General features: G+C 45.0%; 1 protein-coding gene across 2 annotated transcripts in view; it reads left to right on the top strand.

The window, feature by feature from the left end:
• Positions 1–8,467, top strand: part of GALNT13 (polypeptide N-acetylgalactosaminyltransferase 13) — a 135,602-nt gene extending 127,135 nt beyond the window's left edge. For both annotated transcript variants that reach the window (XM_010563058.1, XM_010563057.1), the window contains one exon: positions 8,327–8,467. In XM_010563058.1, coding sequence (XP_010561360.1) covers positions 8,327–8,467 — 141 coding nt within the window. The remainder of the gene's footprint in view (positions 1–8,326) is intronic.
• The last annotated feature ends 19,221 nt before the right edge of the window (positions 8,468–27,688 follow it).

Raw genomic sequence — 27,688 nt, 5'->3', positions numbered from 1 at the left:
TTTGTCAGAACAGAAAATCACTTGCTGAAGGAGAGGACAAGAATTGGCATTCATATTTTGGGTCAAAAGAGAGCTACGCTTGGCAGAGCTGAGAGCAATGAGATATTGACCCCAGCTTCAGTGCTGGGCCCTTGCTGGATTCACCCCAAGTTTTTTTAGTGCAATAGGTGACGTGAACTGAAAGAGGGTGAGAAAGAGATCCTAGAGGGAATAAAGTAGGATTAAAATACTCTGAAGTACAAGGAGTTTGCAGCAGCGGTCACGGTCGCCCATCGGCATGCTGTCAGAAGTGCAGCCTGCCTACTGTTACTTTTGGAAAAGTCATGTACAGTAGGAAGAGACCTGGTTTTCATAGGCGGGAAGAAGTTCTAAAGTAATTATTTGGATTAATCTCAAAGAAAATTACAAATCCCTCCCGCCACCCTCAAAAAGCCCCATGGGGGAGGTACAGGCACAGCAAAGGAGTGTTATACACTTGGTTGGACCAGAATTCATGGGCTCCTGGGTGGCTGGGAATGTGATTTTTGCTATTCTGTCAGAAACCCAGATTTCTGTTCTTCTCATTCAGAGGATCTGCTCTTAGGGACGAGTCAGTCAGACATACAGGTGGGTGTATAGTAAGGTTTTCCAAAGCATCTAGTATCTTTAAAAAAAGTCTGCCCCTGTGAATTGTATTGTTTAAAATTGCGATGAACCTGTTGGATTATCAGCTGATAACTAAATCAGTTGATAACTGAGATAAATCAGTTGGTCACTGTGTGTCAGCAAAGTTATTGAATGGGAACAGAGTATTTTTCATTGTGTCTTGTAGAGTTAAAATGATGGTGGTGTCTTTACAGGTATTATAAATAACGAGTACTTGTCAGGGTTTGTACATCTTTTGAAAAAGAATCCCAAAACACCATAGAACTGAGTTTAAATACTTTTTATTAAGCAAAAGCAGTTGTAGCTGAGGAGATACTAAATGCTAGCAGATTGCCACAGGTTGTGGCACTGAAAAACATCATTGAAGATTATGACATGGTTTTAAAAATTTAAAAAGGTAGATAAATTACATAGCGTGGAAGGGAACACTAGAGTTCCCAAATGATTGCTCTCACCTTGAAGAAAGCAAACATTTAAATCAGTATTTGCAAGGATTATTGTCATGTCATGTAACTAGATGAATAGGCAGAGAGTTAAATTATTCTTGCATCTTTCTCAAAAAAACCTTAAAAAAGAGTTTTATGAACTTTCAGCTTAGCAATAGGAGAATACAATAGAAACACGGGAACACCTCATCTGGATCAGAAAACGTACAGGGAAACGAGGAGGACTGGGCTACTTGGCACAAGTGCTGCTTTACTGCTGTGAGCAGTTTTGATTAAATCCCAACGTAAGATTTTGGGTGAGTTGCTCACAGCTGTAGGCAGGACGGATGGGCATGGCTGTGGTGGCAGGATGGCAATGTCCAATCTGAGTTGACGGATGCAGCTATAAATTAATAATTTGCTGATTGAGAGAGTTGGTGTAAGAAGAAAAGCTATTCAAGTAACTGTGTGAATAACCTCTTCCTTGCTTGGTATTTAATTTGCTATATGGAGAATATTTTACATTAAGCTTAAAGAGCAAGTTTAATTTTTTTTTTTTTTTTTTTGCAAAGCCCCAAGTTAAAAGAATCGAATAAAGCATTCTCTTTTAATATCTACATAAAATGCAAGTCCATGTTGAAACAAAATAATTTGCCATCAAGAAGCGATTTTTTTGTTGTTCAAACAGGTTTTCCATAATTCTGTTTTTCAGTTTGACTAAAGCATGACAGGTGCTGGCTGCAGCTCTGGGGCTGCCAGGTCTGGTCCCACGGGTCACGCAGGGTTGCCTAAACCTTTTATTCCATTGCTGTTTCCTCCAAGGCAGTTTTCACTGAGCTGCATCTTCTTCTTAAGCCAGTGGGATAAATTACTTTAGATATTACCTGTAGAAGAAAAAAGAAGCCAAATATTGATATTAATATTTATATAGTCTAAAAAGCCCTTATATGCACAAAATGTTAATGGTTTAGTCTGGATTTAAGGGAACACTAAATAAAGAAACCTGCTGTCACCAGGAGCAACAGCAGCAATGAGCTTCAGCCTGCAGATCACCGGAACGAGCTGTTTCCAGGAAGGGTACCCGAGTCTGTGCAGCTCTATCCATTTCTAATGCAAAATGGCTTTTAACACTTCAGGCAATAGTGGTTTACAGCATTTTTAAACATTTTTTTTCTGAATGTTTTTACATCTTGGCAGGAAATTATTTTTTCTTTTTTTCCTCCCTTTTTTAATTTTTTAAATCCATTGCCTTCCATTATTGAATTTTAATGCTTTTCTTCTCTACTTCTTGAACAGCACATTAAGATTTCTGGCCCTTTCTCAAGCTGCCCATTACCTTGCAAGGGCAGCTCTATCAATCAGCTCTATCAATGGGACGTGCCAAGTTAGAATTTCCGAGCTTTCAAAGGCTTCCTATCAGCATGTATTTTATAACGTATTTACAATGCATAAATGCTATTTGCTTTGGAGTAGGGGTGGGAAACGAGGCGGTGGATCAGCAGAAAAACTCTGGGCTGGAGCCAGGGCTGCTCTGTCAGCGTGTGAGCTTGCTGGTCTAAGGAAACTCATTTTTCCAATTTTGTTAAGTAGCTGTTTGGTTTTTTTCCCCTGTACTGGGGCACTGGTCTTGGTGGAGAGATTTGTGCAGGAGTTACATAGAGCTGGTGTTTGGCTGCAAATAGGTCCATCAGGTTGAGGTTGGAAGGCGTGCAGAGCGTGCCCAGGTTTGTACCTGGTGACTCCTGTTGTGTCTCCCTGTGACGTCCAGGCAAATTTCAGTATGTAAAGTGTGATGAAATCTTAGGACATGTAACACACACGACTGAACTCAGGAAAAAAAATTATGCTGTAAATATATCACATCTGATAGAAAATAGTTTCATTTCCTCATGCATGAATAATGAAGTCAGGATTTGATCTTGCGTAATTACTGTTATTTGTCACTAAACACGGAGTCTGTGCAAAGCTGTTGAATTTGCATTCAGGGAGAGGCGAGGGTCTTCACGAAAAATGTTCCTTGAGTCACAGTTTGACTCTAATTTCCTTTTTTTTTTCTCCCTTCCATCAGTATGTTGGTAAATGGGAATATAGCTTTGAGGTAAGTTTGGTAACGACCGCAACCCCTGTACCAATCCCTAGAATAGCACATCTTGCTCGCTTCTCTAGCAGTGCTGTGTAAAAGCGAAGTGACCTAGTGCCTTTCCGTAGATGCTACGCCAACATGCCAAAACTCATTTATTCAGGTAGGCGCTATACGGCATCAGGCTGCCAGTGTTTCATACGGAATGTACGTGTCGTTCTGATAACCCAGGGATATCACGTCAGAAAGTGATCTGATGGAGGCGGATGCTGACGTCGGTGTGCGCGGGAGGATGCTGGTGCCCGCGGAGCGGGAGGTGTCTGCGGCCCCGAGCCCCCCCGTGCATCCCCCTGCCTGCTCCGCCGGCTTCATCTGGGCGCGCTAGGGAATGGCGAACGTCGATAGGGAAAAGCAGGGAACATCAATAGAGAAGAGACTCATTCCCCAACATTTGGCATTAAGGTTGATGGCAGAGAAGCACGTGAGCGCACGGACACGAAGCATGTGAACAGCTGGCTTGTGTCGTGTGCGTACTTCAGCAATCCTTTTCATTTCTGTTCACAGATGATGTAAATACACATTGCATCATCCGTGTCACATCTACTGGTCTGCATCCTTCAAACAATTACAGACTTTGTGACTATTTCTCTTCTTAAAGTTACGGGTCCAGCTGGAGTTGGTGTAGTCAAACTAACTTCTGCCATAAGAAAGAGATTATGGCTAATAGTTTGAATATTCCTATAAACTGCAGTCTTATCACTAACTTCTACCATAAGAGATTATGGCAAATAATCTGACTATTCCTATAAATTGCAGTCTTATTACTATGTATTTGAAAGGACTTAGTTCTTCAAAAAGGAGTAGGGAAAACACTGCAGGTTTTTTAATTACCTTCTTAGAAAGTAGTGTTTAATAAAATAAGTGAAAGGGACAAATGATCTCTTGCTTCCATTACTGTGGATTTTCTAAAGTCAGTGCAGTGTTGCTGATGTTAAACTTTCTGTCTCATGTACCAGAGAAAAGAGTCTGGTCAGATTACCAAAATAATGCTTAGTACTGTTTATATCCCTGTGAAGAATCTACTAAATTTAAGCATTTAATATAATATAAACATGCAACATAGAGAGGTTGTTACATTTCGAAGTAAGTTATTTATGCACCTCTGTTTTCCCTTAAAAGACTAGTAGACAGAAGTGAACACGAAACAATAAGACATAATGAAACCCAAACAAGCACTGATGTTCGCGCTGGTTACCCAAAGTGACATTTTAAGGACATTTATTCTTGATATTTTTAGTGACCTCTTTATACGTACGTTACTTTTTCCCTTACCAAACCAAAACCAGAGAGCAGGAGAGGGCGAGAGGGCAGCAGCCGGGGCCGGGATGCAGGAGGAGCATCCCCAGCCTGCCCGAGCAGCACCAGCCTCGGGCATCTGCCGTGGCCGGGTACCGACCGCTGGCTGCCGCAGCTTTGGGCAGAATTGAGGGAAATAAAAGCTCTCCTCCATCTCAGTCTACCTGATACTGGCAGGGTAAAGGAAGAGCTGAAACCGTAGTTGGCAAAAAAAATTCCTATCTCCTTATATGTAAATGTTTAATTCAGTATATTTTTAATTTAGTAATGCTCGAGTAAGCTTCAGGATGTTTAGTACAGGATATTACTGCAGTAGAAACACTGTCTCTGCCCAAATCTTGCTGTGCGATGGAAATGACGATGGCAACAAGGCAGCGTGTATGTGGGGGGAGGATTCAGAGGCACACTCAGGTCTAAATTGCAAAATGTAAAGTGAATGGGTCTCAAGTGGACCGGTCCCTCAAAGCAGAGCAGTGACAACGTTTTGGGGGAAAATAAAGCCTAGTTCACGAATATGCCTATTTATGCGTGTGTTCTCTGTGTGTAAGCTAGCGCAATTTGCCTACGATTTGACACCAGAGTATTCACAGGCACAATTATCCATTAGTAATTCCCGTAAGAGTGCTCTTAGCTTTATCTGGTTCACTGCTATGGGTGTCTAATCAAACAGTCTGTTGCTTTTTCCTTTGTTTGTCTTTGTCTTTGCTCATTTTGTTTACTTTCACCATTTTTCTGTCGTGCAGACCCACACATTTCTTCATATAATCACCCAGTCGTGCCTGACACTAAGCAGGATAGAGGATGGCACCCATGGTCCCACGGTGGAGGCTTGCAATGGCAGCCCCTTGCAAACGTGGATGCTAAGAAACTACACAAGGCTGGAAGTCTTTAGAAACATTTTTTACAGCCCCACTGACTATTTCCTTTAACAGACGGTTGGAGGTTGGTATTAAAAAGCAAATGTAACATGTAATGATTTAAGCTGTTCCCACAAAAATGCTTCTCTGTTTCCTTCTTATTAAACTCAGCTGAATTCCTTTCTTGTTTTTGCAGATGATTGTGTAGATATATAACATTATATATGTTTAGTGTTAGTTATTATTAATTATAACTAATTTTAGATTCATTCAACTATCTTGAGCTACCTCCGTGATCTATTGATGTCAATGTGATCGTTACCGTTTGCAATAGCTGAAGATTTGGTCCCTATTCCGAGACACATAAATAATGCCCATTGCGTAATATTTTTCAGAAATGTTCATTTTGAAAATTTCCAATTTTAAGTAATTCAGTCCTAGAGATGTTAGTCACAGATAATTTCAAAACAGCAACAGGTGCTTTTGAAACACTAATCACTGAAGGAATCAAAATATTGTGCCAACTGCCGTTCTTTCCTAGACAGTTTTGCTGGGTAATGTAGCGGATGGTGATGGGGCAGCGCACGTGCAGGGGTACCACCTGGGGTTGCTCTCATTCCTTATCTGCTTCCCAGTCAAACAACGGGGAAAGCCCCAGCAGCAGGATTTTGAGAAATGGCTTTTTTCGTTTTCTCAGGACTTCTTCTGCTATGAACAACATTTTGCTGGTGTCTTTCATTCACAAAAGTCACTTCTTAAAACGGAGAACTTCCACAGCTGCTGATATTGCTGATATCTATAATGTCCACTAGAGTAAAGCAGTGCTGGAGTAAAGGATCTGTGCTCCGTCATTTTGCCATAATGTATTCAGTCTTCACTCGTCAGGGCTATTATTTGCATACATTTGGTAAGCAGGGAAACTACAGAGCTTGCTCCTGTGCATCTGCGTGTCTGTACAGCTAGCTCTGCACCCATGTGTGTGCTCTCACATTGGAGTAAAACACAAATTTTAGGCTGGCTTGTATGAGTATCATATTGCCTAGTAATTAATTGTTTTCCAAGCAAATGAGACCTTTTTTGTAATAGCATAAATAATGATAGAACACAGAAAGAAAAAATTTATGAGATGGTTGAAAATCCCAATGATATGGTAATCTAGCATGAAATTATACACTGAATAAAAGGGAACAGCTGATGAAGGCAACAGCAGCATTTTTAGACTTGTTTGCATTTCTGGTTATAGTAGAAAATGATAGCAGCTTAATTGCACTTAAAACAATATAAGTGAAGAATCAGTGATGCTTTGAGCAGTGCTATTTAGTAAACAAGCTACTTCTGTTAGCACTACTAATTCTTTCCTCTTGTAATTAGAGGAAAAAATGCCTTATATTCATCATGAATGCATATCAAATGGCCCCTCAGTGATTTGTTGTAATATATGCAGGCTTTTCTTTGAGAATTGCATAATAGTTTGTTTTAAACTGAGGAGTGAATCTCTAGGGACAAGCTGTTGAAAGAATATTCATAATACAAATTAGGAGTGTTACTATGTGACATGGCAATCCGGTATGAACTGCAGTGTGAAATTATATAGTGCAATAGAGCAGGTATATGTTTGGATAATAAAACCGCATCAGTTGTTGGCAGAATGTTAGCAGTTCCCAGCAGTTGAATTGAAACACCAGACAATAGTCTTTTTTTTTTTTTTCATATGAAGATACACAAATGGTGTTTATTAGCAGTGAGACTGCACCAGAGACAGTAGTTGCTAAAAAAGACTCCTTATCTGCATAACTTCTGTTACAGTCGTATCATTTATATTATATTATGGCAGTATTTATACTCGCAGGTGGGTGCGAGGGAGCGAGCAGCCTCCACCGCTCTGGTAGCCAGTTTCTTGAAGGAGACCTCTGCAGTGCTGCTGCTCCAAGGCTTCGGGTCGGGCTCTGCTATCGTGGGGTTGATCCATCCTTTCTCCCTCCTTCAGGAGACAGCAGAATTTTTGCTGCCCGTCCTTGTTTCCCCGTTTGTTCCTCTGCATGGTGTTTGACATAAAATTGGTCTCTGCTCCAGTGGAGGCTCTGCAAACAAGATTTCAGTCCTGCAATCGCCTGTTCCCTTGGTTGTTCCTGTTGGGGCAGGGTTATAATCCCTGTGGAGCTGCTATACAACGGCTCAGACCTTGTTTGACCACTTTACCTGGAGCGTTAACCCACCTGTGTAGGTTGCTTGACTATTTTCAGAAGCAATGGAAGAACAGAGCCCATGTCACCCCGTAGCTGCTGCTCAGCTGCAAATGTACCTGTCTTGTTTTATCTAAGTACACAACTTCGTGTTTAACTTCCCTGGATCTCTACACGAACGTGTTCAAACAGAAGATGATTTATTTCTTCACAATAAGTTCTATTTCCTTTCTGACTCTCTTGTTCCTTGGAAATACAGCGTCATGTGGTAGAAATAGAAAGGGACGGGTGTTCCAAAGAAGAAAAACTGTATTGGAAACAGAAGAGTTTTCATCTGCATGTTGCCATTGTTCATATAATACTTAGTAAATGTATTTCCCGTAGCAATTATTTCTGAACTAACAGTCCCCTGGTCAGAAATGCATGTGTGTTCAGGTTGTTGGAGACTAAGCTGCTTAATCCAAAATACTGTTGCTTTGAAATAATATTTCCTTGCACTTATTTTGTACTTTTCTGTCGCATTTATTTGTTGCCGGGTTCAGCAGAGGCGTTCGCTCCCTGGGTTGCCTGGCCACGCATGAGAAGGTGAGCTGGGCACCCCGTGGAGTGGCAAGTAGCGTGGTAGAGGTCTTGTAGAGCCGTACAAGCGATAGCCAGGGATGAGTACCTGTTTTGTGGCTTGTGTAGTGACTAGAATAAGCCTGAAATAAGGCCAAAAATGCAATTATTGGTTTTCAGCAGTAATTCTCTTGCTGCAGCTCTTACACTTCTCTATTGCAGAAGCTCACCCTGAGGCACGTCAACAGCAACCAGTGTCTGGATGAGCCGTCGGAGGAGGACAAGATGGTTCCCACCATGAGGGAGTGCGGTGACAGCCGTTCCCAGCAGTGGCTGCTGCGCAACATGACCCTGGGTGCCTGAAGTTGGCGCAGACCCGCTGCCTCGGCCGGGATGTCCTCCTCCTCCTCCTCCCCTCCTCCTTGCTGAGGCCGGCAGTGCCGAAGCCATCTCCAAATCCCAGCTGCCAGAGCAAAGTCACGGGGGGGTTCCCTGGATGCGGCGGGTCTCCACGTGCCCCTTCAAAACCTGTGCCCGTTCAAAAGAAGCTCATCTGAGCCTATAAATGTCAAAACATGTGCTGTCACCAACACAAATATGTTCAAAAATGGTTCCAGAGACACCTCTATGAACCCTACATCAAAGAAGTTGGGATGGAGGGTGTTTTCTGTGTGTCACACACCATGACGGAGAAGGGACCCGATATAAAATGCCTTATGACACTAACTGGCACTGGGAACCATCCTGGCAGGCGTCTCCTGAGCTGGATGTGTTGGTGCTGGTCTTTCCTTGCAACACGGTGGGGATATTTGCTGTTCTCTCGTGTTGAGTGGGACTCGGTGAAGAACCCCACTGAGCAGCAAAGTCACTGTACAGAGCAAAAGCTTCATGGTTTGTGCCAGGAAAAAAATGGGATCCGGTGTTTGGAAAAGCAGCCAGACTGAGCAAAGGCTGCACTCAGAAACTGAAATCAGATCAAATGAGACAACAGGAAAAGACGCGGGAACAATGTTAAGAAGGAGGAGTGACGCACGTGGGTAACCCAGAGCAGCGCAGATTGAAATGTCCTCTGCAGCGGGAAGAGAAATGGCTGGGGCTCACCCCTGGGGAGCTGCAAGGGGGTTGCAGGTGGAGGTACCAAAAACTGAGACCACCGGAGACTGAGAGTTGGTCTGAACTCCATCCCTAGCTGCTACCCTTAAGCATTAGTATGTACCTGTATCCTCTATAAGACACAGACGAGAGCTTCATCCATGGACCCCCCTACGCACAGAGGGTGAAACTGGACTGACCCTGAGTTCTGGCTCCAGATGTTCTTGCTTCGATAGCGATGACAGATGCTTATTTATATTTTTAATAATTTTGTGGCTTAATCATTTTGTCAGCATGGTTATTAAAAACGTGCTGATGGCACGCAGTTGTGTCGGAGGCGTCGCAAGAACTGATGCCGTGGTGGGGTGTGGGGAAGGGTCCTGTACGTATGGGTGACATTTCCTATATGTGCTGGTGATGTTTCCTTTGGTGACCCCGGTAGCACACGCTCCCCAAAATGCATCTGTTGCGCGACAGGCTGGGCTGGGTTTTTGGCAATAATCTGTAACTTCTCATTGCCTAGAGGGTTCGAGACCTAAATCACAGGGCGGCAGTCGCAGCGTAATTTCAGCACGGGTAAGTGGTGAAATGGTTTCCTATTATTTCACTCACAGTTCCTCAAAAGGTCCGTTTATGCACTAGGTCATTAAAAATGACAGTATTTTCTGTATAATGCTCTGGTTGTTATGGATTAATAGTGTCATATATGTACGTATTATAAATTTATAGATCATCCATATTTTCTTGGTACACATCATTAAATGAAAAATAGACGAATATTAAATTGGAAAAGTGATTGCTCTGCATGCATGGGAGCTAGAGCGTCACGGATTAACGCAGACTGGAAGCTCATCTAGTCCAGCCTCCCTGCTCAAAGTAGGGCCAAACACTTCCACTTCTTATCTTCAAATCACCACAAAAGTACACAACGTGGCTTAAAAGCCAGCAGAACAGGCAAAGGCTGTAATTCTTCTTCGTAGAAAGAGCATGCAAACATCACAAACAAATTTAAACACCAATCTCCAAGCAGAAAAAAAGTCAATATAATTGTTTCTTCATCTCCTTTCCAAGGGTCGTTGCCACATGCACACCCACTCATGCTGGTAGGCATCCAGGTACTTGGCTTTTGCATGTTGCTGCAGAAGTAAATGTTGTGGAAGGTCCTACAGCAGGCAGGAGCATTAGGAGAGGGCGGCTGGTGGTGCCGTCTCTCCTGGGTGCCTCCAGCGTTACTTATGAAATACCCCCGGCAGCGAAGGGTGAAGGCTGCCAAGTCTCCTACACTGCCCTGTTCTCATCCCAAATCCCAGGTTTTCCTGACGTTATAGCTGGAGGGTGACGGCAAGGTGCAACCGGTGTGCAACTGTCTAGGCTTGAGGTGCAATCTCAAAAACAGACGAAGAAAAGAATATTTTTCTCCTTAGAATTACTGGAAAGGTTTATAGTCTTGTAAAGTGTGTAATCCCTTGGTTCAGTTAGGGAGCTTGCCGTTTTTGGGTATGGTCAGTGCCTGCGCTGCTGGGTCCCTGCTGGGGGGAAAACAGAAGGGAAATGCCTCTGTGATGGATTGTACTTGTTTAGGAGCCAGGACCTGTTTAACTTCAGTCACAGCAAATATTTCTGTGGGCTTCGAGAGGCTGGATCCTGGATTTACCTCCTCGGTAAGGATACAGAAGCCCCTGGAGTCTCATCCCAAAGGAATTTCACACAAAGCCTCATTTACGGAGAGCGAGGTGGTGATGGTGAGGGTGCCTTAAATGCTGATAATGGCATCAGAGATGGTAAACGATGTGGTTCAGTGAATGAATATAAGTTACTGCGCTTGGGGCCCAGCCCTTCCTCCTGCCACTGAATTCAGGTGTTGCCTTGGCAAGTGATGTGGGCTAAAATCATTTAAAATAGGTCGTCCGCTTGCCTCTGTTGGTGAGTGTCTGAAGTTCAGTGCCCACAAACGGACCACATTAGTTGGTCTTTGCTTCCCCATTTATAAAATATCTCAAAAAGGTGTCGGGAGGATTGACTTCTATTTGCACAATATGTTTAAAATATAAAGAATTCTACAAATGCTGAATATTTATTGTTTTCACTGGAAAAGTGTTGCTGGTTCTCCTATTTTTTAAGACTTGCTTTGACGAAAGGAGAGCGAGCTCTAAGGCTGGGTGGCATCAGCAAACTGAATGTTTTGAAGAGCAAGTTGAACCATAAACGTAAAAAGCCGTGTTCCTTTTTACCTCCCGGCACCTTCTGGGGATCCACGGAGGTAAGGGAACCCAGGTACAACCCCAGAACTAAAATAGGCATTTGGATCAATTGACCTAGATAGGTTTCTCTGCAGATGTGGATTTCCCAGTCACTAGGAGGATTGATTTATTTGTTGCACTCTAATATGAATAGTGCTTTGAAGAAAAGCTGCAAAACTCCATGTTCTGATTTTTTTTTAATGTGAAATTGGAGATCTCATCTGATCCCGCACCCTTGGGCTGCATCTCGTGGGGGGTGCTGGGCAGAACCTCACGGGAGGCGATTCTCAGAAGGTCAGAGCCATTAAACAGACCGGAACAATTTGGGGAGATAAAAAAGGAGTTGAGGAGTGCCGGTAAATGCCACAGCCCGCCCGTGACAGTTTGCATTTTTTCGGGTAGCTGAAAGCCTGCCTGCATCCCCACGGCTAACACAGCTGGTGAGACTACACCAGGCGTAACCTGCTGCTAACGAGCTACTGTATGACCGACGGTGTTGAATGAACACCAGCAACTTGTTTTAATGCTTCTGTGGCTTTCTGTGTCCGTGCTTCCTCTCCAGCGTGTAATAACATCCAGCCAGAACCATCGCTCCGATATGTGGCCACCCCCCTTTTATCTTATTTTATCTCTGCGAGCACGTATTCAGGACAGCTCGGTAAGCGGTGCCTTGCGAAAAGGCCACGATACTCTGAGATAATACAAAGTTTATTTGAAAAACGTTGGGATTCTGCTCGGTATTTTCCGAAGCAGGGAAAAAAAAACCTGAGGTGCCATGGTTTGGAGGACGCGCTTACAAAAGCTCCTGAATAAGTGCTGGGAACACAGATTTAAATTAAATTTATAAAAGTAGATTATGGATAAAGAATTACACATTTTAAATGTTGTAACAGTTATTAAATGGTATACTGGTACTCTTTGCTGTACATTTAAATATTTATACATTTTTGTAGAATTAAAATATACTGGTTTAGTTTTCTTCTGGTGCGTTTGTCTTTTTCTGTATGTACTTATTTTTTATACGGTAAAACCCCAGATTTTCCACTACAAGTCCTATATTTTTAGACCCTTTATTTACACGTACCACTTCAGGAATAGGTGGAAGAGCTTTTCCTGGTGTGAGGTGAGTGATGGAGAGGCGGCCATATGGGAGTGTGGCCGGGCAGGTCGGCACGGGTGTGTTTGGCATTCCCTCAGCTGGCGTTTGAGGCTCCATTTTCCAGACATCCCCTGGAAAACATCATCATGGAAGAAAACCGGGCTTGGCCGTGCGTCAGAGTCCGATGCACATGCCAGGGTCTGCATCTCACACTTGAACCCCTGGTTTTTGCCCTGCTGTGCTAGATACTGCCCAAATGCTGCATTCACTGTCTGTGTTTTGGGAAAAAAACCAAATAATTCAGTGGGAAAGAAGTAGTTTCCATATAAATCCTATTCCATGTCTCCCTGCGGTGGGCACAGAAGGGCCGGGTTGGACAGCCGCCCATCATGGTCGTCGTGGCTGGTTTGGGATGCCGCTCATCCCTCGGGTAACAACACTCCCTGATGACGGGGCTGTAAGGAAGAGAAAGAATCTGGTTATGTACTGTAGGTAATACCTGATGCCAATAACAGAGTTTGGTGGTCGGAGGATTTTCTGGTTTTAAGTTGCATCTTGAATCCTGAAGCGGCTGGGTAGGTTCTGGTAAGAAGCGGGGAGGGAGACTATTTTAAAAACAAGGGATTTGTGAACATAAATGAAAATTAATCGTCAGGAGACTGAGGGGGAGAAACCGGTTCATGTCATCACTGTAGTGGAAGTGACTCCTGGGAAATTATAGCACAAATAACATTATGGCAATATTGTATGATTTCAGATTTTACTTTTAATTTCAATTGCTGGACAAAACCAAGCTTTTTGTTCCTAGCCTCACAAAAAGTTAAGCGAAGTGGTAAGAGTGTTATAAGCGACAGAAGATTATGTACCCTTCACCTGCATTACTTTAGAGTTAGTGATAAAGAAATTATAACATTGAGGATGATAAAGATTTTTTTAATAATAGCAGTTTTACTTTCCTAATTCATCCTTCTACATTGTTACAGTGTCCTTGGATCAATTAATTTACAAAGTACTACCAGTTAATGTCTTATTTAACAAGCTTATGTCCTTCCAGAGTAGCATCCTTGCTCGTGCAACTAAAGGGGAAAAAAATTAAATCCTTTTTATCAAGGTTTACCTGCTTTAGGTGGTCTTCAGAGAAATATGTGTTTGTGTATTTGTTTCTGATGAGCTGCAGTTTATATAAAACATTCATCGCATATGTGCGATTAAAAAAATGACTGTCAAGTTTCTACTCTGATTATTAAACTATTTTGCAAAGATGCAATTAACTGTAGAGCGCATGTTAATTATCGTATGTGAATCGTTTAAATGAATCATAAAATAATCTATTTGTGAGTAATGAATGCAGGCATAGAGGTATTTTTCTTTTTTTTTGCATTTCTCAGAAATGTTAATAATTAGGACTGATTATAGAGCTAAAATTACAGCGAGGGGAACAACCTATGTCTCATTTTCCTTAAAAACAGTGCGTGTTTCTGTCTCTTCTTCTGAGGTCTGTTTAAGGGTTTTATGGAGCCAGGCCCCCCACAGACGAAGCCCCGCAGGGTATCGCCGTGGGTTAAGGGCAGCGTGCGCGCCTGGGCACCGCTGCCGCCCGCTGGGACCGGCATTTCAAACCTGAGCTGGAAAGGATTTTTGCAGAGTAGAGCTGGTAGGATCTGCCCTAAAACCCACATTCAGGCAGTTTGCAAGCCAGTGGGACTGGATGACAGAAGTTTGGGGACTGTTTCTGAAAATTCGGGTCATAAATAATTAGCTTAATCATTTTATTTGTCATCAGCTCACCCTGCTTCTCAAAGGCACGGTTCCCATCTGTGCCCGTATATACAAGCCACGTACTGCGCTCTGCATCAGCTGAACCTTTAGAATGCTTCCATGGGTTGAAATTAGGCAATTGCAGATAATAAATGGGTAAAGGCAAAATAGCTCCAGAGGTATCTATCACCCAGGAGAGTTTAAATCGCACCGAATACGAACCTCTGCCCATCACCGCAGACCCCCCGGAGCAGCTGAGGCGCAGAGCGGCCGGTGGCAGCGGAGTCCGGTTACTCTTCCCGGAACCGAGGGATTAAAATACATCCAACCATACACGCAGTACGTACACTTACACATAATCAGCCCCAGGCTATTTTCCGGGCCATTACTGGTGATGTCTCATATCGTCGGGTGGGCAGGCAGGGAAACATCACGTGTAGCATTTGAGTATGAAGTCAAGCAGATACTAGAAGTTCAGATTTGTGAGCTAATTAAATTTCTGTTGGCTGTTTAACCTCGACAGTTGCAAAGCTTCTGTTTCTGTTATTTGATACGAACATTTTAGATCTCCGTGATACAAACTCAGTTTGAAGACTGCGTTTTATTTCATTTTTCAAAAAAGTTATTGTCTTTATTTGTTTCCAGGTCATTCTGTTTGCAGTACATGCAGAAGAATAATGTTAATTATTTTCAAGTTAACCTGTGAACTAAACGCTTAAGGGCCACATCCTAGCATCCTTCTGTGTGTGACTTGCACCACGGTGCATTTTAATCAAGGCAAATCTCTCGGCAGCCTGGGAGATGCCGGTGAGGGGTCTGGTGTTTAGCCAGGAGCTGGTGGGGAGCAGGAGACGGGGTGTCCCTACGGCCACACCTCACCCCCCCGCTTCTCCCTGGGCACTTGCATCTTCACATCTGTCTCCTCTGCTATCGTCTGTCTGCGTTACAGATCGTGATGCCTGCCTAATGTGTGCCCTCCTGGCCTTTCACCCTGGGACCTCCGAGGACAGATAAATTATTATTTATAAAAATAAATAATAATAATACCAGCGTTGGTAGCACCGCAGCTTGTCGATTTGGGGCCGCTCGTGGGAATCTCTTGCTCGTCCCCGGACCAGAGCAGGGCTGGGGAGTCAGCAGAAGGAAAGCACACCTTCACGTACGTTCAAATGTGCCCAAGGTCTGGGAGGGTACTGCCAGTAACGGGAGCGCAGATGATATAAAAATGAAGTGTTCCTCCAAGTGCTGTAAATTTTAACCATTTTTTTTTTAATTTTGAAGAAACCAGCAGAGAAAAGGAGATGCTTTTTTTGGAGAGCCAGTGGCACTTGGACGTACCACCAGCACCGCTGCAAGGTGCTCGTCAGCAGCCAGGTTTTCTTCTGCTGGGAAATCCGAGCAAGGGGTTCCTGCACCGGGGAGTGTGAAGGGCTCCTTGCGGTCACCTCGGTGAGCAGGCGTTCATTAAATCCAAGCTTCGTTACAAAGCTCGTTGGCATTCAGTTGATGGCACAAATGTGTCGTTAAAAGGGTATGTTGGTACAGAATGTACTTTGACTACCCGTGCAATGACCGAGGCTCTCCAAAGGGTGGTAGCCTATTAAGAAAGGGCACGTACAGACGTAGCAGAGGAGTTCAGGTTCTGTGGAGGAGGCTCTCCCTTATGGATTTGCCTCTTTTTTGCCCACAAACACTGATAATGTCGGCTGTTTTGTTGGCTAGGAATGCATAAGTAATAGGTTCGGTCCTGCACATCCGATGTATTTTATCTGCTTGAAGGTCCTAGACGTTGAACGGGAACAATTCAGCTCACCTCTGCTGTTATCATGGTAATACTGCCCTTGTAGTCTGCTGGGTTGTATCTGCCACAAGGCTTGAGTCATACTTGGAAGGGATTAAATTGCTGCTCTATAATTCAACTTTCATTAACACTGAGAAGTTTTTCCTTTAACCATTATCCTTTCATTGTATAAATAAATCTTGATAATACCTTGTGTCCTGCCTGCTGTAGAGTCAACGTGGGAGTTCCAGTAAAGCTTCCCACAGGGAGTTATAACGGTGGGAGAGGCAGAGCCACAGTGATGGAGCAGCCAGTCGGGCAGCAAACCGCTGGTTCTGCTGCTCTTTCCAGCGTGCCTCCCGTGGCACCTGCCCTGCGTGGGTTTTCCTGCTGGTACGAGCTGCTGTTATCCAAGGGGAGCCACTGCCAACTCCTGTAAGCGGGTCATCGCCGGTGATAAATCTGCGGTGGGGCAGTGAGAAGTGCCAAGAGAGTCGGTCCCAGGTAAATGGAAATTTCTGTTTCCAAGCCATTTCTTCCTTGCCACAACAATTATTTTTGTGTGTTTAAGTCCCAGGAAGTGCTGGGAGGAAAAGTGGAATTTAGCTTCCAGCCCAGGAAATGTTGCATTTCCAGTAAGATTAATATAAACCAAAAGGGAGTAACTTGTTCTGCCCTGTGCATAATAAGGTCCTAATTTTGGTGAGAGCCCTCACGTTTAAGGGGCAAATACTACCTTTATGATCTTTCCTTGGATTTGGGGCTGGCACATGAGAGGAGCTGCAAAAGTGCTTATGGCACAACGCCGCAGTGCATTTCACCTGTTTCTGCCGATGAGCTGGAGATGAGAATCCAGAGCGTCTTTAGGAGATGTGTCTGAGGACAGGCAGGGGCACTGTGGCCCCGGGGGGGGATTTCAGCTCATCCGAGCCCACGTGCCCCATCTCGCACCCTTCCCACTCTCCATGCCCATGTCCTCCAGCTCCTGGCAGACCCCCCCGGCTCAGTCCAGTTGCCACAAACAAGAGAGGACCTCATAGCACAATAATAATATTAGTTAGTTTAACTGACAAGCACGTGCATCTAAGTTTGCGAGCAAGTTTCTTCTATCTTGTATCGATATTTAATTGGATTTGTTCAAAATCCTGTTGCTTTCCCCCCGCAGGCACAGTACGGCAGCCTGCCAGCCCTGTGGGCTTCAGGCAGAACTCGAGCTTCCCGGCAGTCGGGGGTAGCTAGAAATCAGGTCAAGTCTCTTTCATGGCATGATGTTATCGAAAAGTGTTTTGATTTTCCTATTTGGCAAGGATTATACCAAATTCTATAGTATTAAAGACAAAAATCTTCTCAGCTAGGGTATAAAAATTCAGAGGGAAATAAATCCAGGGTGAGCAGGAGGTTGGACTCAGTGACCTCCCAAGGTCTCGTCTGACTTGAATTGTTGTACGAGCCTGTAAAAAAAGCTACAAAAAGTGGTGTCAAGGGGGGGCCCTAATTAACGACAACTGTCCATGCCCTGGACGAGGGCATTCTCCTGTAACATAAGGAGTTTTCTTTACAAAAAGCTGTTCTTGCTATCAACTTACTGCAACTACTCAACGTTGTCAGCGTTATTTCTTTAAGCAATCAACTTAAAGTAGTGACATGAGCCTGGAGAGAGCCCCACAAAGTCCTTGGGGGGGGGCTGGAGCCCGCACCCCTCCTGGCAGGGAGCACACCGTGTGGGTCAGTGGTCTTTCTGCTCATCATGGGGACGGCTGCAAGCTGGCATCCTCCGCCGGCTCCGGCAGCTACTTGAAATTCCTTGTGGGTATTTTTTGGCAATGATAAAAGGCAGGAGAGCTTCGAGGGACTTCTCTTCTGCTTCAGGTACAAGGGCTTTTGTACAAACGTATGAAAGCATCGCTTGCTTGAACCTAATGCAGGTGTCATGCACTCATCCCAATGAAAGTCCTTCTTCTGTTGGGTGCTTTTTGTGTTGTTTTAGGTGTGTTTTTTTGTTGTGTTTTTTTTTTTTCTACAGAAAATTAGGTTTTAACATTGTTAGCAGGGAGCTGTGCAGGTGCAAGCCCCACAGGACGTATGTGGGGTTAGGTCCTGCCTTCACTAATACTCTGCCTTTTTCTCCCTTTTATCTGAGTGGGAGGCTCAAGAAGCAAGACCAGAGAGGAGTGATTATGCCGTAGCACATGCAGTATTACCCAAGAGCTGTATCATCTTTAGAAGTACATGGCGTCGTATTTTATTCTCCAAACCAGAGAGGCTGCATGCTAATTTCTACAGGGAAATAGCTGAATTTGGGGGGCCGTGCACAGATCAGCCACCCCTGCTCTGCACATCAGCCGGGAACCGCCGGCACTGGGGCTTGCCGGCACCGGGGGAGCGTTTCTGACCCCTCGCTCACGCAGCATTTCGGTTTGTTGCTCTTCAAACAGACGACGAGATATTTTTGTGCGTGGGTGAAGGATAAAGATGTGTTCAGCATCTTCTGAGAACTGTTTTGTATCTCCCTTGTCCAGAGTTTCTGGGCAGCGTTGAGGTCCAATGTGTGGATTTCAGGCACTAAATGGGAACCAAGGTCTTTTGAAATGGCCCTTGGTTTAAACCCTGAGCACTGAATTTTCAAAATCCTGGTATTTGGAGTTTCTTTTCCCAATTTCTGGAAGTATAGACACGATTTCGCGCACTAGTGGGGATATTTTTAGGGCCGTGAGGGCAAGCGTTCCCCGGAGAGGAGCGGGAGTCTCAGCCCGCTGCCCTCCCCGCGTGGCTGATGCCGATGCTGATGCCGATGCCGCAGCATTCGATGGTGCAGCGTGCCGGAGGATGGATGGCAGCTGGAGCAGCCCGGGTCCACCCTGCCCTCACCCGCTTAGCCGCTGTGGCTGGGAGAAGCGGTTTTGGAGGTTTGCACTTCCCAAGTTTGCTGAGCTTTGCGCTTACCAACAGCAAAGTCTTACAGCACCGTCCCTTCAGACCCAACGTGCTCCACAGCGAATGTTAAACCATCCCATAATTAAAGGTAATAGGAAGTTGTCTTTTTAGATTAACCTGTGTCTTTGCAGTACCTTTAATCTCGTGTGGTGCCTCGTGATGAGACGCAGCCCGGGGAGATGCCAGAGCATCGCCCTTCCTCCTGCGTAAGGCAAAATCTTAAATATATAGGACCTTGGCAAGATTCTTACCTGTGAAAGAGGGACCTGGTTTATTTGTACCAAATTGTTGTTATTCCTGAAGGAACTGTAGTTACAATTTGTTTCTTTGGGAAATGAAGATTATTTGACTCTTTGCCTTTCATGTGCTTTGCAAAGCTGCAGCTCATAAGAGGTAGCAGCGTGCCTGCACGGGATATGCCTGCTGTCAAACAACCGAAGCTGCAAGAGTCAGAAATGTATAAAACTGACGCTGCACAACCGTGTTTCACTACGTTTGGAAGTGCTGCCTCCGCTCCCACACATGGCACAGATTTTTCCAGAAAAAATTCAGTATCTGCCTCTCCTCCTTACATTGTAAGTGAGTATCAGAGTCTTCACATGCCAAAGCAGGATGTTTAAAAATAAGCTAGTTACAAGTGCACATTTTATCTCTACATAAACAATTTCTAGCCAAAACTGCCAAGATAACTTTTTGTATAGTCTATGAGTAAGAGCGTGCTTTGTTTTATTTACCACTTTTCTAATTCTGAAATATCTTTCTATGACCCAGAAAAAAAATAAGAAGCAGCAGTGCTGCTGTCCTGGATTGTGAGGTGACTTGTGTTAATTTGGATATATGAAAGCATCCCACTGCATCATGGAGAAGGCTCTTTGGCTGCAGCAAGGGGGTCAGAAGGTCTCCAGGGAAACTGAAAAGTCCATTTTATTAGATAAGTGCTTCACTCGGTTCTTTGCACCTGCTGGGCATATGTAAAAAGACAGAAATATAGAAAATGTTGAGAGAAGAGGAAAAAAAATACTAAGGAGCTGCTAAGTTTGGAAAATGCCTGGTGAGTTTTGTAGATGGGCATCATCTTCTGGCAAAAAAATATGGAAAGGCTTTGAAAGCTGGGTTGGAAAAATATACTATAGGGAGCTTTTAAATTTCTAAAGTAGATGAACTGAATAACCTCATAGAGCTCTCTGCCTAATAAATGTGTGTGTATATATACATATATGCCTGTATATTGAAATGATACTATTTTTCAGCATATTCTAATGGACCTGTTGCAGGTTGCTCCAGGCTAAAGCTTGACTTAAGATTCTCAGACCAGGAAAGAAAAGGCTACTCTTCTTAGAGTTACAACTAGTAAGCTTTTATATTTTTGCTAGCAAAAGGGAGAAAGCACAAGGTATTGCCACGTCATTAAGATTAGCGAGTTTGTTTTGAGATTTTTGAAATCTTTGTTCTTTATACCTGTCATGTAGAAAGAAGAGATTATGATGGCTAGCTACTTAGAAGGATTAGTAACATATTCATTAACCTCTTTTAATCCTTACAATATTGCTTAATTAAGACTATTATCAGATTTATATCCCAGTAAACTGCAGTTCCTTAGGATGTGAAATGTATTGGAAAGTAATATTCAATGGGAAATCCTGTTCTCAGGGGGATCGTACACTTAATCTTACAAAATCTGGGTGGTGGTTGGTTTTTTTTGTAATACCCTGGCATTTCTTCACCACGTGAGAGAAGACAGAACTCAGACATGCAAATGGCAGTGTTTGTCATAAGCATATTTTAAACCCATCTGCTCAGGGCTGGGATGTGAGAAGCGGGTACCTCTTGCTGAACCCTCGCTGCTCTTCTGCGAGTAAATGCACATCGTGCTTCGTGCGATGCTTTGCTGCTCTAATTCTCCATCTCCCCATGCGAGAACTGACAGAGAACTTTGATGTACGAAGCGGGACTTTGGCAGGATTTGGCTGCAAAATAATGGTCTTGCAAAGCAGCGTGTGGGTTGTAACCTCACCCACCAGGGCTGGATGGAGCTCCTCTCCACTGAAGGATCTTTTCTATATTGAAAAGAAATCTCACAGGACGAGAAGTCCATGTGAATGTGAAACATTTCTCTCTAGCAGATCAAGTGCATCTTGCCCTGCGCAGGTAAGTTTATATATTGATAAAGCAACACATTTTTTGCCAGCTTTTACGGTGATGCTAGTTGTTTCTCAACAGCTCGGTGTTGTTCCCAGAACATCAGCGGTTGGAGCACATGCAACTGCATAATAAAGTGCCTTTAACATTAGAAGTGTGTCCTCAGCTGCATTAGAGCCAGCTTTTTGGGAGAGAAGCACAAAAACCTGGACCAGCGAGCGTGAAAGCCTCCCAAGTGAGAAAGTAAATGAATTACCGAATGTCTGAGACTGCTTATCCACAGATGTCCTTTTTTTTATTCACCTGGCTTTAAACGCATGGGTTTGTCAATCCGCTAAACAAGCCTTTCCCTTTTCCCTCGCTTAGCCCCACGTTCCCAGAAACAGGACCCCGGCTGCAGTACCCGCGCTGCTGGCTCAGCACATCCCGGGTGGAAAGGCTCTGGAGAGGACCTTGGTTTTGGGGGGGGGACGACTGGTACCTGCTTGGGGTGGGAGGGAGCCGCTTCATTGCTCCGTTTGTGTCAACAGACCTCTGGGAGGGAGGAGTGGGAGAGACGGGAGAAACACGAGAGAGCGTTTCACCTTCGGGGTCCCGGGGAGCGGGACGCAGAGGCTGAGTCCGCCTGCAAGGACAGCAAAGTCGCTCCCACTGCAGGTGATCTCGGGTTCCAAATGGAGATGCAAAAACTACTCCAGCATCTCCTCTCAGCCCTGTCTCCGGAGGCTGCTTGAAAAAACAACCATGACAACAAAAAGCTTTGTGAACTGTTATAGTTCAGCGTGTCAGCCCTTTGCGGAGACTGTTACGAGGAACAGCTAGAAAGAATATTGTTTATGACCTTGGGTTTTTTTCCTTTCCGTTCTTCAAGATGCAAAGAGCTGGACTTGAAAGTTGTTTGCTACTTCTCCTGGAACATTTTCTGTTCTTACTGTCAGCTGCCCCCCCCGCCTCCCCAGCAAGGGAAATAGCAGGTCTTGACTTCCTTGCTTTTAATCAAACCTGTAGATGCAGGAATGAAAATTCATTGCGATTATGAAATCCCAGGAGCTGTAATGTGAACTGCGCATTTCTAGAACACGTTTGAGACCTGAGAAGAATGTATTTTAAATCATTTTCATTTGCAGTATCGTAAAGATTCTTGGCATTTCATAGATGCAGCAGCAGAAAGAAAGGAAGGATTTATATCCCATGCATTTAAAACAGCCTAACAAATGTTTTTGGAAGCTCTGAAGTTATGAGTACTGAAAGGAGTTAACAAGGCATGTATTTCTTTTTTTGTGCTTTTGCACTTCAGTGCTTACTCTTAATTTTAAGGTAAAAGGAAAAAGAGAAACCCTGCTACTTGAGCTCTTCCTTCTTACCACGGGCATAAGAAATTACTCCATCAGTGTCTCAGAAATCCTTCATTGGGTATAGGTGAGAAAAGCAGCCTTCCACATAGCACACACCTTAGTGCACAAACTGTATTTCTTCTAAAAGATACCATTGTTACAGCATATTTAATGCTATATATCCTTGATATCCCTATAACTATTGATCATCCTTGTGAGTCCAGATTTTTTTTTCACCTTAGTGAATTCTGTTTCACTGATTGTGCTCTTCATTCTGTTCTGAGTCAGGGAATATGGAATATAATTTATTATTAAGTAAAATGGACATGATAAAGATATATATATAATAGATATAGATATAGATGTATTGGGGAAAGTGATACTAGCCTTTACTGGTATCATTATGCCCCTGCATTTAACATCATAGACAGTGGTAATTATCCTTTCTGTCTCGCGTGTCAGCTCCTCAGAGGCTGTGGATCTGGCTCAGGTCTTTCCATCCTCTTGCATTTTGTAGTCTTGTTGCCGGCGTTTCACGGTAGTCTCCCCCGCAAGACTTGGACAAGCCGGGTGCTTCATCCCAGTCTTAACGTGCTCTCAATGATAACAATCTTTAATGCCAAAGTGAGCAAAGAATGATATGGGAACAGTTAAAGTGCACATAATTATACCAATAAGCTTCTCATAAGAATAAAATCAGAACCAGGCTGTTTTCCAGTCTGATGGCCACTTTTATCTCTCTTCTTTGAACATCTGCCAGCTCTCTAAATGCTTTTGAGAGGCTGAAAAACCAGTGCCGCTTCAGGAGTCAGAGAGAGGGCACGCCGCTCTTGCAGCTTACTGCCGCGGTCCTGCAGGCAGAGCTGAATGGAAATCTGTTCTCCAGGTCTGTACGCTGCAGCCCGTGTCCTGTGGCAAAGCGTGCCGGTCCTCCTAAAGCAAACGCCCAGCGTGCACACACACGTGCACACACACGTGCACACGCATGCCTACTCTTCTCCAAGCCATGTGCCCGTTTCGGAGCCATTCCGGTCACTTTGCAACCGTAGAACAGAAATTTAGACCAGAGCGGGATAAGGCACAAGGCAAGGGGGGTGGCAGGAGAGCTACTGCAGAGATTTGGGGAGCAGAACCTCTGCTGGATGTTGGCCGCTGTATGAAATAGTGAGATAGTAGAAAGCCCAACCAGGCAGTGACTATGATCCCAGGTCCTCTTAGGACCACTGATAAACTATTAATTGAAGCCAGTCATCCGTTTTGGAAGGATAACCTTGGCTCGTAAGATCTCCCCAGCCGCGGGTGCCCCTGCTTTGGTGCTGCGTGTGAGTTACCGCAGCCCTTCAGAGCCTGCACCCTGTAACGCTCGATCGGATCTTGGGGTTCCTCTAATGAAGCAACACATGCTAAAGCTCTGTCCTGCTTATCTCTAAAGCTCTGTCCTGCTTGCCTCCAGCGCCGATAAACTCAGTCCCTCCTAAAGGCATGTTGAGTGCTTTTAGGAAATAAAATTGCTAAAGTCACTCGAATTATTTGCTCGTTTGCAATCTATCCTCAAGTAGCTAACAGTTGTCTCCAATTCGTTCATAATACATTATTGTGCTGGTTTTGGCTGGGATAGAGTTAATTTTCTTCATGGTAGCTAGCATGGGGCTATGTTTTGGATTTGTGCTGAAAACAGTGCTGATAACCCAGGGATGTTTTTGTTATTGCTGAGCAGTGCTTGCACAGAGCCAGGGGCTGTTCTGCTTCTCACCCCACCCCAGCAGCGAGGAGGCTGGGGGGGCACAAGGAGTTGAGGGGGGGCACAAGGAGTTGGGGGGGGACACAGCTGGGACAGCTGACCCCAACTGACCCAAGGGATATTCCAGACCATAGGACATCACGCTCAGCAGATAAAGCTGGGGGAAAGAGAAGGAAGGGGGGGACATCCAGAGTGATGGCATTTGTCTTCTCACATAACCATTAAGTGTGATGGAGCCCTGCTTTCCTGGAGACGGCTGAACACCTGCCTGCCCATGGGAAGCGGGGAATGAATTCCTTGTTTTGCTTTGCTTGCATGCGCAGCATTTGCTTTCCCTGTTAAACTGTCTTTATCTCAACCCACGAGTTTTCTCACTTTTACCCTTCCGATTCTCTCTCCCACCCCACCACAGGGGGGGTGAGCGGGTGGCTGTGTGGGGCTGAGCTGCCGGCTGGGGTTAAAGCACAGCAGTCCTTTTTGGTGCCCAACGTGGGGCACGAAGGATTCGGGACAACGACAGGTTTGATTGGAATGTGCCAGATCAAATTTATAGCTGTTATTGCTGTTTAGCTATTAATTGACAGGCTCCTGCGTTTGCCATGGGGCTTGCTTGCCTCGCTGTATATTAGAGCCCAGTGCTCGTTAGTGGCTGCTTTTTGCTTTCGCTGCTTGCTGTACTGCTGTAGTGCTTATCATCCGACTCTGCCGTGCCTGGGAACATTTTGATAACAGCCATGGTGATGTGCCTGGGCTGGCAGATGGCCAGGGCATCGCTGCTGCTTCTGTACTGGATGGGCTGGAGCTCCAGTTTGAACTGGAGTCGAAGGGGCCGTGACCTGTGGAGGAGTCCACGTGGGAACGGGAACACCCCGAAGCATCTCTGGCCGTGGATGAGCCCACACCAGAGCAGGTACATCTCGAAGCATCTGTGGCTGTCGTTATATCTGTGCCGCAGCAGGTATACCTCTGAAGGGATGGTGGCCCAAGGAGAAGTCCACACTGGAGCAGGTACACCTCGAAGGATGTGTGGCTGTGGGTAAGTCCGTGCTGCAGCGGGTACACCTCGAAGAACCATAAGGACATGCTGGAGCACCTCAAAGCACGTGGCCGTGGAGCAGGTACGACCCTAAGGGACTGCAGTCTGGAGCAGGGGCAAGGGGAGGAGTTCGTTGCAATGTTAAACTCTGTGGTCTGGTGCAAAGGCGTGGAGACTGTAATGGAAATAACCTTTAAATTGTTGTAACCCGTGATGTGAGTTGCATGTTCTAGGAATTACCGTAGCAGGGACCACGTGAACCAAGGGAGGAGAAGCCTTACAAGAAGCAGTGCAAGCGCAGCAGGGACCCGACCTGAGCTGGCTTCGGTGCCCAGTAACTCCACACAACACACCACCTCTCCTGTCCCGAGTGACCGCCAGAACTGATGGAGCCCAAAGTCACGGATGGAATGAACTCTGTGGACTTTTTGTGGACATTTTACAGACATTTCACAGGGGCGGTCCATAGACGAAGGGAATGGTATCTGTGTATTGTATCAAGGATGGGCAGGGTGGTGGGGGTTAGTGAGGATATATTGGATAGTGTGGGACTTGAGCATGATGTAACTGGTATGGAATAAGGGCTGGAGGATGTGCTGGTTTTGGCTGGGATAGAGTTAATTTTCTTCATAGTAGCTAGCACTTTCCTGGAGAGGGCTGAACACCTGCCTGCCCATGGGAAGTGGGGAATGAATTCCTTGTTTTGCTTTGCTTGTGTGCGCGGCTTTTGCTTTACCTATTAAACTGTCTTTATCTCAGACCATGATTTTTCTCACTTTTACCCTTCCAATTCTCTCCCCATCCCACCTGGTGATTCTCACCGATCGGCAAGATCAACACCTTGCAGGCTTTCCTTGCAGTTAATCTGTTCCTCGAGCGACTCCTGTGCAATCTGCATTTTTACCCCTATGGCCATTCTTTCTCGCTCGCACCGCTGTGGGCTGCCCGAGGCCAAGGTGAGGGGCTCCCTGTGCGCTGGCCAAGCACCCAGCAAACCTCAGGCTGACCCGGCTTACACAGGCATCAAGAAAATACAATGAAATCGGGTAAATTAATGAGTAAGAGATGCAGAAGCAACTAAAATACTTATAAGGAGGCATGTTACTGGAGGCTATCTTGGTACCCGGCAGGATTAGCTTCAGGAAAAAAGTGCTTAAAGTATAAGTGAGAGCGATAGAGCCCTGGACTTGGCGACTGGGAGAAAATCTGTAGCAGAAGCTGGGAAAGGACTTTTTCCTTTTGTGTGTGTACTTGTGCCTATGTGCATACCCTGTGTTTGCCTTCCTGGGAGCTATTGCATGGGACATTTACAAGTTCTGCTTCATCTGCATGGACTAATAGCTTGGGAGCAGCCCTCAATGTCTGGTCATGGTTTTGTAATGTTGGCAGGGTTTGATTTTGGGGTTGGGGTTTTTTTTCTGCCCCCCCCCCAAGTTTCTAGCCCTAAAATTTATTTTTAACAATTTTTTTTGCATGATTCCTTTTTTTTTTTTTTTTAGATGATATACTGGCTAGGCCCCTGGTAATGCTTCATGAGTCTAACATGATTGTGATAAGGAAACAAAAGAGGCATGCCTTAGGTAAATTAAGAGCTTATATATCTATTAATGATGCCATTATTATTGTCTCTCCTAAAAATAGAACTGGATCCTACTCCTTTGGTTCTGCCTCAGAGGGAACTTTTTGAATAAAAATGAGGCTAATAAGCACATCCAAGCAAAGAGGCGTGCATGTTTTGCACAAATTTGGCTTTGTTGTGGAAGTAAAATGCTCTTTCTTTCTCCCTCCCTGCTTTGCCTTTCCGTGAAGGGAGCCTTCTCTGCCTGTTGCCCTCCCGTCTCTGGGTAGCTGAGCTCCCTTCGAGGAGACTGGTGCATGTTTAATGCCATTTGGTTTGGTTTGCTGTCCGGCCCATCTGCGTCACTCCCTTATTTCTGTCATTCTTCCTCATCAATATTTCCTCAGTAAATAACCACAGATCTCTTTCAAATTGCTCAGGGGCTATAATAAAAAATAGCAACCCGCTATCTTCAGGAGCAAAACACAATGTGTTTCCACAGCTGCAGCCACGCGTGCTCCCAAATTCTTCGGGAACCTTTTCCCGGTGTGCTGCCGCAGGAGATGCAGACGGGCTGGTTTCAGCCTGCACCGACGCAGCAGCCTCTCCATCCCCTGCCCGCGGCGAGGCTCCCGGCACCGCTGCCGGCACTAACTGCCGGCACTGCTGCTCCAGCTACGACTTCCACGTCCATGAAATCGATGCTGAGGACTCCGGGCATGCAAAAGGAAATACGCCTCCCCGGGGCTGAGCATTAGTGTGAGAGAAAATTGCTTAATAACTTCCTCCATGGCGTAACTCTTCATTTGCAGAACGCGGAGCAGAATTCCCGTTGCCGCTCGTGTGCCCGTCAGGCTGAAGCACCACTTTTCC

The sequence above is a fragment of the Haliaeetus leucocephalus genome, unplaced genomic scaffold (genome assembly GCF_000737465.1).
Source record: "Haliaeetus leucocephalus isolate CR32 unplaced genomic scaffold, Haliaeetus_leucocephalus-4.0 Scaffold163, whole genome shotgun sequence".
Lineage (NCBI taxonomy): Eukaryota > Metazoa > Chordata > Aves > Accipitriformes > Accipitridae > Haliaeetus > Haliaeetus leucocephalus.
The sequence above is the reverse complement of the archived record's forward strand: the minus strand, read 5'-3'. Positions and strand labels throughout refer to the sequence as shown.